The 17,239-nt window shown below is 37.0% G+C and overlaps 1 protein-coding gene across 4 annotated transcripts; it reads left to right on the top strand.

Annotated features, from left to right (window-relative positions):
- Positions 1 to 4,277: 4,277 nt before the first annotated feature.
- Positions 4,278 to 16,927, top strand: LOC113080231 (UDP-glucuronosyltransferase). Of its 4 annotated transcripts, none has more exons than XM_026252442.1 (5): positions 4,278 to 5,196; positions 14,896 to 15,027; positions 15,265 to 15,352; positions 15,539 to 15,758; positions 16,492 to 16,927. In XM_026252442.1, the coding sequence occupies exons 1-5, from the start codon at positions 4,357 to 4,359 to the stop codon at positions 16,769 to 16,771; spliced, it is 1,560 nt and encodes a 519-aa protein (XP_026108227.1). In that variant the 5' UTR covers positions 4,278 to 4,356; the 3' UTR covers positions 16,772 to 16,927. The 4 variants fall into 4 exon arrangements, with proteins under 4 accessions (XP_026108227.1, XP_026108223.1, XP_026108226.1 ...); XM_026252438.1 differs by lacking the exon at positions 4,278 to 5,196 and adding an exon at positions 8,552 to 9,469; XM_026252441.1 differs by lacking the exon at positions 4,278 to 5,196 and adding an exon at positions 9,499 to 11,175.
- Positions 16,928 to 17,239: the final 312 nt, after the last annotated feature.

The following is a 17,239-nucleotide window of genomic DNA, read 5'->3' as shown; positions in this document are numbered from 1 at the left end:
TAGATGTTATTTTGCACTACTGCGGATTTGGCTGTGCTGTTGCCTATAATAACTCTCAAATGTGAAGAGAACGTGCCACTATCACAGATTAGAATTAAAAGACACTTTAAATAGAACCTTTTAATAATAGAAGTAAACATACACCAAACCTCTATACGCCACTGAAAAATAAGTTCTCAATAGGTCTTTTCATGATATATCTGTATTTATTTATTTATTTATTTTTGACTTTTTTGATTATTTGTCTAAATCACACCTGTACATGATACCAGGTAGTTCATAGAAGATGTTGGGAGAAGAGGGAACCTCTTTGAACAGAAAAACAGTAGAAGCAATAGTTCTAAAAACATCTTTGACGGTTTCTGGAATTTTAACACTTTACAAAACTCCACAAACCTGTTTTCCAGTTTCTATATGAGGACGTGCAGTCTGCCCCCTTCTCAGCTAAATAAAATATGTATCCCTTTTCTCAATGTAGATGGCATTGTAAACCAGTATTTTAGCAGAGGTGGGTAGAGTACCCAAAAACTTTACTCAAGTAAAAGTAAAAGTAATTCTAGAAATATTTACTCAAGTAAAAGTAAAAGTACTTGAATAGTTACTTGAGTAAGAGTAAAAGAGTATCGGATAAAAAATCTACTCAAGTAGTTAGTTACTAGTTACTAGTTACTTTGTGTCATATATAGTTACTTTGTGTCATATATACGGAGGCCTTTTTTTATATAGATATATAGACAAAAAATATATGTAATGTATGCGTGTGTGTATAAATGTATATATTTCATCAGCCTTTAATCCAATTTATGTAATTTATTATAAAAACCCTGTCTGTTTATTTAAGTAACAAATATAGGTATCATGCCATAACATATTTTTAATACGACTGACTTTATTTTAAATGTGAATTTAACATTGAAAATTAATGTGATATAAATATTGCTACTAATCTTTCATTGTTCAGAAAGAGAGCAAATAACATTTACATTATTAAACATAATTTTCACTGACAGTCTAGATTTCATTCACTCTCAGAAACTACCATTAAATCACTGAAACTGTTAACCAGTGGCGGCTCCAGACAATTTTGATTGGGGGGGGGCAATGGGGGGTCCTGGTCATTTCAAGGGGGGTCTCATGAAAACCAACAAAAAATACAGTGCACACGGCTAATAACTGCATATTACTGCTACTAAACAACAAAAACAACACAGCATATCAACTACTTTGTTTATAATTAATTAATCAATTGCATTTTGCAAACAATATGCTCAAACTTTAAAGGGTTGGACCTAATCAATAAGTCCACCTTAAATATTGATACAAAACATAAAAAACTGATACACTGGAATATGGTGATTCATATTTTTATTACTGTTGTAGTTGTTGTCTAAAATCAAACACCTTTGCAATGTAAACAAATGACAGGCTACATTTGTTATTCATATCCTTCACACTGCGCTTTGATGTCAGGTATATTATGCATTTTTTTATTGCCATTTATATTTTTACATTTATTTCCAGAGAGATATTATTGAGTTTACAGGCTAATGTGGTCTTGCTGTTGTAAACACTGTTGCTATTGTAGAAAAAAAATATTTGCATCACATTTAAAATATAATTATATTTTAATTCATTTCTGAATAGTTTTTATTTTTATAATGATAATTCAGAGAATGAGAAAATCTGAATAAGCCTTACCAGTGTTGTGATAATTATCTTTAAGGCACTCTATGTGTTAAAAAAATAAATACTGTACTGTAATATAATAATAGTGTAGTCAAATAACATAAAAAAGACCAGACCCCTCGATACCTGTGAAACTTTTCTCCCTCAAACAGCACACTAGCGTTACTTCTACACAGTACACACAGCAACATATCTGCATTTTCTCACATCACATCGTTCTAGTAAAATAATAATAAGTAAATAAACATCAAAATCACTTCGCTGAGAATGAAACACCACTTACCAGCTGCCGCAGTGTTGAAAATATCCCTTAGCAATTAAAAAAATGAGCGTCGGATGAGGTCGTCGTAAGGTGAAAGGTCATCATGTTGGTCATTTTATTTACGTCTAAATTATTATTAATACATTGTTCTAATATTATGATTGGGCGTGGGCAGGCATTCACAAAAGGGAATGTTATTACAAAAAAAAAATCGAGGAAATTTTGCTTTGACAAAAGGGCACTTAAGGGGCAAAGGAGCAGGTGCTCAAGTGAACCGGTTCTTTCGGACAGTTCGATCAAATAAAACTAGTTGGGGGGAAAAAAACGGTTCACCGGTTCTTTTGCGCTCGATGTAATGTCATTCGCGACGACTGCCCTTCTTTCAAGCCTTCGATTTACCCGCGCTCATAAGACTAGCACAGAATCAGTTCAGAATCAATCATCAAAAGAATCAGTTCGGTTCAGACGAGCTGTGAGTCAGTCTGCTTCACGTTGAATCACACATGCGCAGTATCATCAGCTCCTCGGTTCTCGAATCGGACGCGTCTGACAGAAACGATTCTCGTTCAGTGTACGAATAAATGTCGAAACAATTATTATTTATTATTATTCTGCGTAGTTTGAATATATATTTTTTTTATATTTATCCCGACCATGTCACCTCCTGGCCACCACAGCCACCGGCGGCGCCAGGGGGGGTCCTGGGGGGTCAAGGCGTTTATTATATATATATATATATATATATATATATATATATATATATATATATATATATATATATATATATATATATATATATATAATCAGGAAGAGGGTGGGGGGTCAAATGGGGGGTCAAGGCGTTTTTTGGCAGGGTCTTGAGACCCCCCAGGACCCCCCCTGGCGCCGCCGGTGGCTGTGGTGGCCAGGAGGTGACATGGTCGGTTCACTTAGTTATGTCATGGACACGACATATTAACTCGTGGGAACATTAAAATATGCCATGGCTATGAAATCTAAATTTGTGGGAACATAATTTTAACTCGTTGGAACGTCATATTAAATGGTAGCAACGAGATCATTTTGTTGTGGTAACGATATCATTATTGTAAATAATAGCCTACTGTAATGTATGTTTGACGTGCCAATAAAGCTTTGATTATGCTGACTGGAATTTTGTTGGAATACAGTTTATAATTAACTTATATTTCATTTAATTTTGTCTTATTAATAGACTGTAATTTTTAATATTATTGTCACACTTTTTGGACTTTTGTGTTTGTTTTCATTGCCATCCCTCATATTCTTTGACCTAGTTTCTGCCTCCCCTTGAATGTGTCATCATGTTCAGGTGTTTCATGTCAATTACCCACGTTCCCCTTATAAGTTGAATTCTGTTCAGTGTTTGGTTGTCCGGTCTTGTCGATGTGTATCTGTTTCTGCCTTCACCTTATGGATTACCTCTGTGTGGATTATTAAAGAAATAGATGTTGTTGCCTCAACATAGTATCTCGAGGCCACGACATAAGGATGTTGTTACCTCGACAAAATAATCACGTTTCCAAAAGTTATTAAGTAAACCGAACATGTCACCTCCCTTGCACCATAGTTTACAGTAATTCCATTAGATGTGTACTCTGAAACTGATGCAGTTACCTTGCAATTCCTATTGAGGGTAGTCTTAAGTGTTGGAAACTGTGAACCATACATAGTTTTGAATTGTTTGTTGCATAACTTTGCCAGTTGTCCCATCATCATCACAATTTGCATGATTAACTAGTCAATATTGCTTTTATCTCTGTAAGCACAATATGTAGGTAATAAGCCAGCATCTAAGTGAGGGTTGTGTTTGATTTTTATCTTCAAGCACTTCAAATGTAATACAGCATTTTGGTTTTTGCATGGGGTTTGTTCAATAGGTGATAGATTATTGATAAATATTAACAGTGTTTTATTACAATTTCTGGTAAAATGTGACATAAACTTGCACATTTTAATGTGAGTATAACGGCTTTTTTTTTACTTTCATGACTCCGTAGACACATCCAGTAGTTGCAATGAGCTTTGCATTTAAAAAGAACAAGGATAATTTATTAAAAAAAGTTATCTTTATGAATGCAAAGGTTACACAGTCATATGCTTTTTCTTTTATTCCCTACTTTCATCAATAATGTTTAAAACCATATCCATTTATTCCTATAATATTTTTTGCATGACATAACAATTTTTTTTTTTTAACTTTGACCCATATTGGTTGCCTCATTGCCTTAGATAAAGTCCCACCCACTTACAGTGGTCTCCACCTCCACTGAACATAAATCCTACTCTTTGTGAGACATTGGAGGACTTTAAGTTGTGCATTACCAGACTGATTTTGCCGACTTCTGCTCCAGCTTGCATATATATACATATATATACCAGTTATAAAAATGACTGGCCTGTGGTTGCTTCTCAGTCTCTTCTTGGGTTCAACTGAAGCTGGGAAACTGCTGGTTATACCGTCAGATGGCAGTCACTGGATGGGGATGAAGCCTGTTGTGGAGGAGCTGGGGAGGAGAGGAAACCAGGTGGTGGTCGTCATCCCAGAGGCGAGTCTGAGCATGGGTCCTTCAGAGCATACCACCACTCTGACATATCCCGTGAACTACACCAAGGCTGATCTACAAACACATTTAGAAGGAAATTTAACTGAAATTCTGAGTACCGACCTCTCTTCTGACCTGTCCAAGTTCCTGGTTTTCTTCTACCAAATGCACGTTCTTCAAAAGTTCATAATAAGGAATGCAGAGGGTCTGTTCATTAAAGAGGACTTGATGAAGAAGCTTCAGGACTACAGCTTTGATGCGATTCTTACCGACCCATTTGAGCCTGTTGGGGTTATCGTTAGTGAATATCTCTCCATTCCAGCTATTTATATGCAAATAAACCTTCCTTGTGGTGTCGACACTCTTGCCAGCCAAAGCCCAAGTCCACCCTCTTATGTTCCACAGCGTAATACTCACTTTACAGACAAGATGAATTTGTGGCAGAGGTGTGTCAACCTGGTAAGGACTCTGTTGCAGCCCATGGCGTGTAAATACATGCATACTGAAGCAGATGAAATTGCCTCTCGTGTACTTCGGAAAAAAACATCAGTTATGGAGATCATGAGCCGTGCAGCTCTCTGGTTTATGCGCTTTGAATTTGCCTTTGAATTTCCACGACCATTGATGCCTAACATGGTGATGATAGGAGGAATGGCAACCAAGAAGCCAAAACCATTGACACAAGTAAGCTCTCATTTGCATGCAAATTATCAGCGCCGTAGCTTTCTTTTTCATGTGATGTATCTCAGTCTTTCTCTGTCATTGTCATGGACTGTAAACATAGCCAGCAAACCATTTAGAGTGTTTTGTTTGAATGAATGACAGCTAATGGGCTGAGGCAGAAACTGTTTGGGTCTTTTCACACAGAGCAAAATCATTTTAGAAATACACATTCTCTTGAAAAATCTCCACCTATAGTAATATTAAAAAGACTGTCTATTTCTAGACACTGAGGCAAAGTACAGATTTGTTAAAGGTTGGCGCCTCCTTCTTGTAATAAACTGTCAGTTAACTATTTTCTAACTTGAGCACGTTATCATGATAGCTGATTAAAAAATCTAGCTGGAGTGGGACATATTAAATTCCACACCGTGTTTTATAGCCTTAAAGCTCAGTGTTGAGGTAGATATACAGTATATCTAAGTGCAATATAATCACAGTTCTTGCGTTTGTTCTAAATTAAAAATTAATCAAAATCTTACATTTATTGTTTCCCCTCTAGCCAGATATAAAAAAGCTTCAGCAGACAAAGCAAACAACTGAGCATCATATTTAATATCTTGTAAGTTTGCGTTTATATTGGTGACAATATAAGTACAGTAGCCTATATGAGACAAATTGATTTGTTTTACTCTTACTGACTTAAAATTAGGCTAAGTTTTAATATGTAACTTCATACATAAAAATAATAATTGCAAACACTCTGTGGGCTTATTAATGTTTTAAGATATATATTTGATGTTTTAATATAATACATTTTAAGATTAAAAGCTATAATCTCTATATATATAGAATTTCCTCATATAATAAAGTACACAAAGGTGCATAATAGCTCAGGCTCCAAGATTTCTCTGCATGAAAATATATATATTACATATGTACAGCTGGTTAATAAGAGGTCCAAACTAATAGGACCTACAACAGTAGAAAAAGAAATGCTTCTTGTTTTGAGAAAGACAGAGTGATCAAATCAAGAGTGATCTAATCAAGAGTACGTATTTAGACAGTGTCATGTTTGCTTAGAATGACTAAAGCCCAGAAAGTCCTTATATGAAGATGTTTGGGCATGTTTATGTGAATTTCTTACTTCTGGCTTGCAGTAGCTTGTTTAGAATACTCCTTTAACATTAGAAGGAAGTTAAGAACACATTCATATGAACACACATGTTGTAAATTGTGCAGAAATTTCATGGGGAGTCCTTTTGTGAGTATAAATACAAATATTCAAATAGCTAGTGAATGAGAACCATTGATTGCATCAGTGCCATATTTAGATGAGCATATCCTACTAGCTGCAGACTTCGCCACCCCTTTGAAATGAGTTTTGACTTCTGACTCATTTTAAGATTGTTCTTTAAAAAAGACAATAGAACTGTGTTTTACTTGCTTAATCTTCTGCTGCTGTATTTTATGCCACTGGTAGACTGGCTGGTGTGTGGGTGCTCCTAAGTCTGCACGTCTTTAATTTAGCTCAAGCTGGGAAACTGTTGGTTATACCGTCAGATGGCAGTCACTGGTTAGGGATGAAACCTATTGTAGAGGAGGAAGAAGAGGAAACCAGGTGGTGCTGTGATCCAAGAGGTGTGTCTATGTATGGGTTCTTAAGAGGCTTTACAGGTGCTATAGTTGGATGTGTCTATTTCATTCTTTATCTGTGTCAACCTTGTTAAATAAGAACTAGAATAACATACATTTGTACATTTGTACAAGAATCTCAAAGATCTACAAATATGGATGAAGCCTACCAGTGGCAGATGCTGGACAGTACCATCCTAGTTTTTTCTTTTCTTTTCTTTTTTGCTGTTTAAATGGTAATTTAAAACTCGCAATCGTGCTGTTAGTCTGAATATCAACATGGGTGTAATTAGCTAAGGCCTCTTTACCACAGGTGAATATGAGCCAACAACAACACTCTTGTCTGATTTCTTGAGTAAAAATAACTACATTCTTTAATGTTTTAATAGGCAAGGACAACAACCTAAATGGGAGTTTTTTTTTTAAACTAACTAGAACCCCTGATTTATAAGGTCTTAGAGAAGTAATAATTGGAAATATACGATGTCATTACATATTAACATTTAACAAGAGTGAAAAAGAGACATTTCATTTGATGTTAGTCCGGGTGTGTATGCATTCTGTAATGCTAGCTATGAAATCTCAAAGTATTCATGACGACCTTTAAAAATACTTTTTAAGCACATTTTAGAAGAATGCTCTAAAGCTGTTGATAAATATCCACCTGCATCATGAAAGTGCTTTGTCAGATTGTAGGTATTTTAATTATAAAAGAATGAAACCGGTCATCGTGTGTAAAAACATCTTTCACTCTGAGTAGTGTGCTTTTGGCCGCTAAGCCCCTCATGCCACAGACCTCCCCTGTGTGAAAGTTCATGTACTTGCGTGACTGTCTTGTGTTCTTATGTGTATAGGGAGGAGCTGGGATAATCACTGAATTTGATGTGAGGTAATCCTACCACTGCCAATTCATAGTGATTTGCAAAACTGTTTTGAGAGTAGCATGTCATTATTTATGTACAAAGGTAAAGATAAAAGCAATAACTGTAGCCTCTAACAAACTCTGGGCTTATGAAATCAAAAGAAAATGAATAATATATGTTTTTATGAAACGAATGGGCGAAACAACCAATGGAAAATATAGGTAATCTTTGGTTTAGTTTTGGCTTATTTTTATTAATTTGATTGGATCGGTTGGTCTTTGTCATTTGCTGTTGCTGTGATCTTATGTGAGAGATAGGTTGTATCTCCCTCATGCAAGTAAACACATCATTAGAGACAAATTGTTTATAGTAAATAAACGGCAACATTTAATCAAAAATAAGAACCATTAAATTTGATTTCACGGTGAATTCAAATAGTTCAGATCAATCTACATGCAGGAATAAAATAAACGGAAATTATATCACAAAGACGTGCCCTGCAGACCCTCATGACTGTGTATAAAGGTCAAAAGTCTCTTGAAATATCAGATAAGCTGAACTTTTTATGATAAGACAATGTTAGTTTGGTTCATGTGGTGCAACTCCCCAATAGCATGATTAACCTATTACAGACATTTGGTCCTATTTACCTTTGTATGAACAAGTCCTTTGAAAGTTGTTTTATGCAAGTACATTCCTGAAATCATTAACCCAGTCGCATTTACATTTAACTCATTTGTGAGACTTTAATCTGCAGTCCAGGGACATCATGACAGAGCGTAAAAGTTCATTCGTTGTGCTGTACCCACATGCTGCAAGTGACCTATCAAAACTCACTCCCCTTTTGTCTAGATTTGAGGTCCCTCCTCTTTTGAAAATATCCCCAATCCTCTTAAATGTATTGCATTTCTGCTTTCTGCTGCATGAGTGTTAGAAAGATGGTGAGAGCACTGACTGTTTCTGCTCTGGGGCTTCTAGCTTTGCTATGCTTGTTCCCCTCGGAGCCTGTGCAGGCTGGGAAAGTGCTTGTCTTGCCAGTGGATGGCAGCCACTGGTTGAGCATGAAGATCCTGGTGGAAGAGCTTTCTCGGAGAGGTCATGAGGTGGTGGTCCTGGTTCCTGAAACCAGTGTTCTGATTGGGAGGTCTGGTAATTACACCACTAAGTTTTTTCGTGTGCCTTACACCCTTGCTGAACTAAATTCTAACTTGGACCACATAAGGAAAAGTGCGCTTGAGAAGCCTCAGCAGTTGACTGATATCATTGCAAATTTGGGGAACCTGATGCGGTTCACGGATATGCAGGTAAAAGCCTGTGAATTGCTGCTGTATGACGAGTCCCTGATGAAGAGTCTCAGAGAAACAGGATTTGATGTTTTGCTCACTGACCCTTTCCTGCCCTGTGGCACCATCATTGCTGATTCCTTCTCACTCCCTGCCGTTTATTTCTTGCGTGGACTTCCCTGTCGGCTTGATGAGGCAGCTGCCCAGTGTCCCTCACCTCCTTCTTTTGTCCCACGCTTCTTCACTGGTTTCTCAGATAAGATGACCTTTTCTCAGAGAGTGAGAAACACGCTTATGACAGTTTTCGAAAAGTACTTATGCCACAAACTTTTTGACAGCTTTGGTGAACTGGCCAGCAGATATCTACAGAAGGACACAACATACGAAGAGCTGTTGAGCCACGGTGCAGTCTGGCTTCTAAGGTACGACTTTACCTTAGATTATCCCAAACCCCAGATGCCGAACATGGTCCAAATAGGGGGCATCAGCAGTGCTAAGAAAGGTCCACTGACAAAGGTAAGATGTTAATGAAAAGTCATTCTTAGTTGTTCTATGTTGTCTGGTGCACAAAATGCAAATCTTTCACATTGGCACATACATTTTACAAATATATAATGCACTTACTGATAAGACTTTACTGTTAATGCAAATAATGCAAATAATAATAATAATACAACTTTAAAAATAAACCATTCAGCACTATTGCATTTTCATGGAGTCAGATCAGAATGATTGTTTATATTCTGTGCAAATTCATCAGTGCCGGTTTTTCAGGGATTTAGATCATGTATGCAAAAGGCTATTTAGACCCCAGGCAAAATATTATTCACTGATTTTTCTGAATACTAGAGTGGAATATACTTGCTATGTCATTCTAACAGGTTGGCGTTGTAGGTCTAAGTCAACATACCCTGATCCTTTTGATTGCCATGAGTTTATGTGCAGTAATACTAAAACATGAACTTTGAAAGAACATTCCAATATTTGCTGTCCCTGTTATTTTACATCACACAATGTGCCAGTGTTCAGTGCCAGGACAACCAAGATATCATTTTGAATACTCCAAATTCACTGGAACAAGCATAAGAACAAAATCACAAGTGCTCACGTGTTGTAAATTGGGTAGAAAATGTCCATGGGAAGTTCTCCTTTGTGCATAAATATAAATAATCCACAAACATTTATTAGTGATTGAGATGCAAAGATTGATTCAGTGCTATAGGACTGAGCTAATCCTTCTTTCTGTAAATATCGCCACCCATTTGAACCTTGTCCTGATTCATTTTAAGATGGTACTTTAACCTGTGTGGTTAAACTGCATGAGTGTGTTTCTTCATTGATCTCCTTCAACTGCCACTGTCTTTTACACCACTGATAAAATGGCTAGCTTGTGGTTGCTCTTGGGTCTCTTACTTTCTAGTTTAGCTGAAGCTGGGAAACTGCTGGTTATACCGTCAGATGGCAGTCACTGGTTGGGGATGAAGCCTATTGTGGAAGAGCTGGGGAGGAGAGGTAACCAGGTGGTGGTTGTCATCCCAGAGGCGAGTCTGAGCATGGGTCCTTCAGAGCATACCACCACGCTGACATATCCCGTGAACTACACCACGGCTGAATTAAAAGCGAGCATAGCAGAAGAATTCAACACCATTCTGAGCATTGATATCTCTACAGACCTAGCCAAGTTTCAGGCATTCATCATCTCGCTGGATGTTCTGCCCATGTTTATATTGAGGAATGCAGAGGGTTTGCTCTTCAACAAGGACTTGATGAAGAAACTGCAAGAGTACAACTTTGATGCGATTCTCACAGATCCATTTGAGCCTGTTGGAGCTATAGCTGGTGAATATCTCTCCATTCCAGCTGTTTATATGCAAATAAACCATCCTTGTGGTGTCGATACTCTTGCCAGTCAATGTCCAGCTCCAGCTTCTTATGTTCCACAGCCTTTAACTCATTTTACTGACCGCATGAATCTCTGGCAAAGAAGTGTGAACCTGGTGAGGACTCTTCTTCAGCCCATGGCTTGTGAGCGAATGTTTGCTCGTGCAAATGAGATCGCCTCACATGTGCTTCAGAGAAAAACATCGATGGTGGAGATCATGAGCCACGCAGCTCTCTGGTTTTTGCGTTTTGACTTTGCTGTGGAATTCCCACGTCCAGTGATGCCTAACATGGTGATGATTGGAGCAACAGTTAGCCAGAAACCCAAACCTCTGTCACAAGTGAGTCGTTATTGTTCAGTTCTTAATAGGATTATACTAGTGCTGTATGTGTGGATTTAATTTGATTAAAAACAAAAACTTGTTTTGTTTAATCTCTGTAGATATCCTGAAATAGAAAAAAATGCAACATGTAAGTTACCCAACCCAGTCTCCAGTATGACTGGATAAGCACGGTTATCAAAATAATAATAATAATATCTGTCAAGAAATCATAAAAAACACTTAAAGATCTACAAGTATGGGCAGATAAGCTGTTGCTGATGCCTACAGATGGCACATGCTTGACCCTATACTACTCCTACTTTTTCTGCTGCCATATCGTTATATAGCAGAAATAAGAATAGCGGGTGTTTCAATGTTTTTTGCAATTTAGTCCAAAGCACTAAGACCTTTCACTTTTGTCAGGTTTTCATTTTCTGCTTGTCTGTATTTGTCAGTTTGTGCATTAATGGTGGGAATTTTCAATGAATCTTCTGCAGATTGCATAGATGCAACAGTAGGTGACACTCAAGTATATATATATATATATATATATATATATATATATATATATATATATATATATATATATATATATATATATATATATATATATATAAAGCCACATTCTTTCATCTTTCATACAGTGAGAGCAAACCTTGGCATGGATCAGTTTTAGTACCAAACTAAATAGGCCGTTAGCTGAATTCATACGGGGTTACAGTGTAAACACTTGACATCATTAGTAATTTGTGGCTTTGACTGTTGTTATTGACTGTTATTATGTTATTGATGACAATGATAAATATGATGGCATTAAATTTGAATTCAGTGTGCATACATTTTTATTTAATAACCAGAGAAAGAGAGATAGTAAATTTGATGTAAAGTATGATTTGGATGCATTCTGAATACTATCTCTGGGTATTCATGACAGCACTCATAAGTACAATGTTTGAGCCATTGATAAATATCTGTTTCCACCTGCATCATTAAGGTGTGAAGACACCTATAGGTTATTTTAACTGTAAGCTGGAAAATCTTAGACTCTCAAACATTTCTTTTCTTTAGACATGTTGTCAACATATTGTTTTTCTCTATTGTATCATCAGCTCCTTATCTTTGCAGCCAATGAATCAAAGTGAGAGTGATTCACCTGCAAACAGGTCCTTGTGTAAAAACATGCTTTGTAATCTTTCTCTCAGCACGTTATGATCACCACAGCCCTTGTAAGTGAGAGTTCATGTTTTTTGCGTGACTGCCTTCTGTTCCCATGTGTATAGGGAGGAGCTGAGACTAATTGAGTTTGCACAATATGTAAGGTGATCCTGCTACTGCCAATCCATAATGACTTGCAGAATTGTTTTGCAAGTAGCTCCTCTTATGAGTGTCAATCATTTATTTTAATGTTAATAATTATTTCAATTTTTAATCTTTTTGTAAATTCTTGAAAAGTAGTTTTTTCCCAATCTTTTATTATAACAATCAAGCTACATGTAGAAGAAAAAAACATAGAACAGGAAATGATATGAGTGATCACTCCTGCAGACTCCCGTGACTATGTGTCAAGGTCAAAAAGTTTAATATTATTATTTTAGTTCAGTTTCATGCTACACAGCTCCCTGAAATCATGATATTTATTGAAAAACTTTGTTTCCTTTTGAGAAATTTGTAAACTGAATTGATAGTTTATGCTACCTGATTCATTAAATACTGGCATATCGAACCTTTAAAGTGTTACTGATATATAATCTAGTTTGGTCTTCTTTTGTATGAACAAAGCATTCTATAGATAACCTCTTATGTTTGTATGCTCTTGAAATGATTAACCCAGAGCTACATTTAACACACTTCTTAAACTTTAAACTGCATTACGGTGATATCATGACAGAACGTAAAAAGTTCATTCGTTGTGTTGTACACACATGCTGCCAGTGACCTATGAACACCCATTTCCCTTTTGTCTAGTTCTGAGGCCCCACCTCTTTTGAAATCTTTCTCAGCCCTCTTAAATGTATTGTATTTCAGCTGCATGAGTGTTAGAAAGATGGTGAGAGCACTGACTGTTTCCGCTCTGGGGCTTCTAGCTTTGCTATGCTTGTTCCCCTCGGAGCCTGTGCATGCTGGGAAAGTGCTTGTCTTGCCAGTGGATGGCAGCCACTGGTTGAGCATGAAGATCCTGGTGGAAGAGCTTTCTCGGAGGGGTCATGAGATCGTGGTCCTGGTTCCTGAAATCAGTGTTCTGATTGGGAGGTCTGGTAATTACACCACTAAAACTTTTCGTGTGCCCTACACCCATGCTGATCTGCAGGCCAACTTGGACAAAATACAGAAGAATGCATTTGAGAAGCCTCCGAAACTGACTGATATTTTTGAGAATTTGGGGAACCTGATTCAGTTCTTGAATATGCATGTGACAGCCTGTGAATGGCTGCTGTATGACGAGCCCGTGATGAAGAGTCTTAGAGAAACAGGATTTGATATTTTGCTCACTGATCCTTTCCTGCCCTGTGGCGCCATCATTGCTGATTCCTTCTCGATTCCAGCCGTTTACTTCCTGCGTATGATTCCCTGTCTGCTTGATGTGGAAGCCACACAGTGTCCCTCACCTCCGTCTTTTGTGCCGCGCTTCTTCACTGGTTACACAGATAAGATGACTTTCCCTCAAAGAATAGAAAACACACTTATGGCAGTTTTTGATGCTTTCCTATGCCGCAAACTGTTTGCTATCACTGATGAACTGGCCAGCAGATATCTGCAAAAGGACACTACATACAAAGAGCTTTTAAGTCATGGTGCAGTCTGGCTTCTAAGGTACGACTTTACCTTTGAGTATCCAAAACCCCAAATGCCAAATATGGTCCAAATAGGGGGCATCAACTGTGCTAAGAAGGCCCCACTGACAAAGGTAAGATGCAAATTCATCAGGGTAAAACTTTGTGCAGTTAAAGCATTTAGGCCATGTCTACAGTAGGCATTTTAGATGCTAAATAAGATATTATTCAATGCATTTTTTAACAACTAGTCTAGAGTGGACTATGCTCTGCCCCACTATGTCATCCATGCACAAAGCCTGGCTGGTTAAATCTGTTGGTCAAATTAGAAGCTGTTGGTCCAGGTCAACATGACCTAATCCATGCTGATGTCATGAATTTATGAGCAGTAACATTAGAACATGATGTACTATGTACTTTGAAAGAGACTGGTTGCATCACATGATCTTTAGTTTATGTTATGCAGAGCTTGTCTGCAATGACATGGTTGAAGAGTTCCAACCTACACAATCATGAACTATGTTTAAATATCTAAATGCAATCCACTACGGTCATAAGCTATAGTTCTGAAGATGTGTATTATTCCATGAAACATATCTCTCAGAGAGTCAGTTTAGGACTTTGACCACTTTAATCTTTAAGAGGAAACGAGGTGCCTCTTTGTGTTTACAGTATGAAACAGAAGAAGCTTTTTGTATGGTTGTGCACTGTTAAGTAAGGAAACTCTTACTGTTGAGTAAATTCTTATTTTACCAAGAGGTAGATCTATTTGTATGTTAATAGCTAAAACACTTGAACTAACTGTTGCAGTATGCTGCTTTTCAAAGTTTATCATGCAAGTTCATGTGGATATTTGTGAATCTGTAACGAATAACGAAAAAAGTAAGAGGAAGGATGGAGAGGCGACGCTCCACTGTGTCCTCAGAACATGAAACCTGTTCAGTGCTGACATGTGTTCTCTGTGCAGGAGCTGGAGGAGTTTGTGGAAGGTTCTGGAGAGCATGGGTTTGTGGTCTTCACTCTGGGCTCCATGGTGTCCCAGTTACCCGAGGCCAAAGCCAGAGAGTTCTTTGAGGCATTCAGGCAGATACCTCAGAGGGTAAGTGTTGATAGACTTAAAAATAAATCAATAAAAGACTACTTTTAAACATGCAGTTTAGATGCAATTTAAATGTAAACTCATTTTTTTTTTTTTTTTTTTTTGGGGTCAAAGTAAGGCCAAGCATATATGTGTTAAACAAAATAATGTTTTACCAAATAATGCATGTCATCCGTCATATGTTAAGGATTTCATGGCTGGATTTTACTAACCTTCATGATTCTCTTTGATTGGCAGGTGCTATGGAGGTACACTGGACCAGTCCCTGAAAATGCTCCAAAGAATGTCAAACTTATGAAGTGGCTGCCACAAAATGATCTCTTGGGTATGTTATATTCTCCTTTGACCCTACAACCCTCCTGTAAGACATTTTATTCATAGAAATAAGCTTTTTTGGCATTGCTGATAAAATTCAGAGTGTACATGATGTTTGAATTAATATGCCATATTATAATTGACTTCATCATGTCAATTGCTAACACACTATTACAATGAATATGTTTTCCTTTAGGCCATCCTAAGGTTAAGGCTTTCATTACACATGGTGGATCACATGGAATCTATGAAGGAATCTATAATGGGGTGCCAATGGTGATGCTTCCTCTGTTTGGTGACCAAGGGGATAACGTTCAACGCTTAGTGTCTCGAGGAGTTGCAGAAACCCTGAGTATCTATGATCTGACCGCAGAAAAACTGCTGGTTGCATTGAGAAAGGTCATCAGTGATAAAAGGTAAACACAACCACGTTTAGTCTGTGCATGAAATCAGTTTGCAATTGACCGATCGGTAAGTCCTGCCCCCCTTAGTTACTGTTGCTAAATCTTACAAATTTGCTCACTGTCTTACAATGACAATTACTTCTACTGAGGTGTTTCTGATAAATTTAGGACACAGATGGACCTTCAAGTAGGACTTAAATATGCCATGGAGAGATATATAAAAGATATTAAAACAAATAATTTTTTTTAAGCATAAACACCAATAAACCTATGAGAGCTTTGGATCTTCCATTGTTTCTTTATGACTCTGAAACCTAAAGATGTCAGAGTTCAGAGTAACTAATACTCGACCGCCATTGGCTCATCTGCGTTCGAGAGGAGGGGCTTACAGATAGGACAACTGTTTATATTCATGCCATATTTAGTATTGAATTCAAAGTGGAATATTAGTCCTTATTTAGAGTATTGCACTGTAAAAATGATTTTTCAAAGTTGTAAAAAAAATATTATAGTGCGTTTTCCAAGAACATTCTTTTTTTCTAGGATTTTGAAGTCTTTCTACTTTAAAATTTTACAACCCATTTAATTTTGCTTTTGTAATTATTTGTGAAATTTACTAACCTTTTCTGAGGGAAAATTGTTTCTAACCATACCACACACCGAATTGTTTAGATTATTGCAAGGACTGCAGTAGTTTTGTATTCAAGACTATATGAACATACTTCCTCCATCTTTGACTCAACAGCTACAAGGAGAAGATGACCGAGCTTTCAGCTATTCATAGAGACCGTCCCATTGAGCCTTTGGACCTGGCTGTGTTCTGGACTGAGTTTGTTATGAGACACAAAGGGGCAGCACATCTTAGACCTGCAGCCCATGAGCTGAACTGGATTCAGTATCATTCTCTGGACGTCATTGGCTTTCTACTTCTCATTCTAGTGACAGTAATTTTTGTGACTGTCAAAAGCTGCATGTTCTGTTTCAGGAAGTGTTTCAAGAAAACTCAGAAAAAGAAGAAGGAGTAGATTTTTTTAAGTCATCATTTTGCAATGTCTGTTTTTGTGGGGTGATTGTTTGGAGACTTGTTTAATCTGTGATTTTATAAACTGAATACCTCTATTCCCTGGCTCAGTGACTTGAATAAAGCCTCACAAAACCTGAACGTGTCAGGTAAACATTTACATTTGTTATTTTTAGTTACAGTTTTTTTAATCATTATAAACAAATTGGTGAAAAGATTGTAAAAAAAAAAAAAAAAAGGCTGTTTTTCAACTAATTCTTTAAGAAATCTTTGATTTTTGCTTGGTTATCCCTTAAGTTAAGATCCTTATATTAGATAACATGACATAATAGTGCTTTGCAAGTTGGTCAGAAGTTAACTTGGCATGTAAAAAAAATAAAATAATAAAATAATAATAATAATTATAATGTTATTGCTGCAAATCCTCATTCAGAGAAGCAAAATGACCAGAGTTATTGCAACACTAAGTTTT

The sequence above is a fragment of the Carassius auratus genome, unplaced genomic scaffold (genome assembly GCF_003368295.1).
Source record: "Carassius auratus strain Wakin unplaced genomic scaffold, ASM336829v1 scaf_tig00030428, whole genome shotgun sequence".
NCBI lineage: Eukaryota > Metazoa > Chordata > Actinopteri > Cypriniformes > Cyprinidae > Carassius > Carassius auratus.
This window is presented reverse-complemented; position numbering and strand designations above follow the sequence as displayed.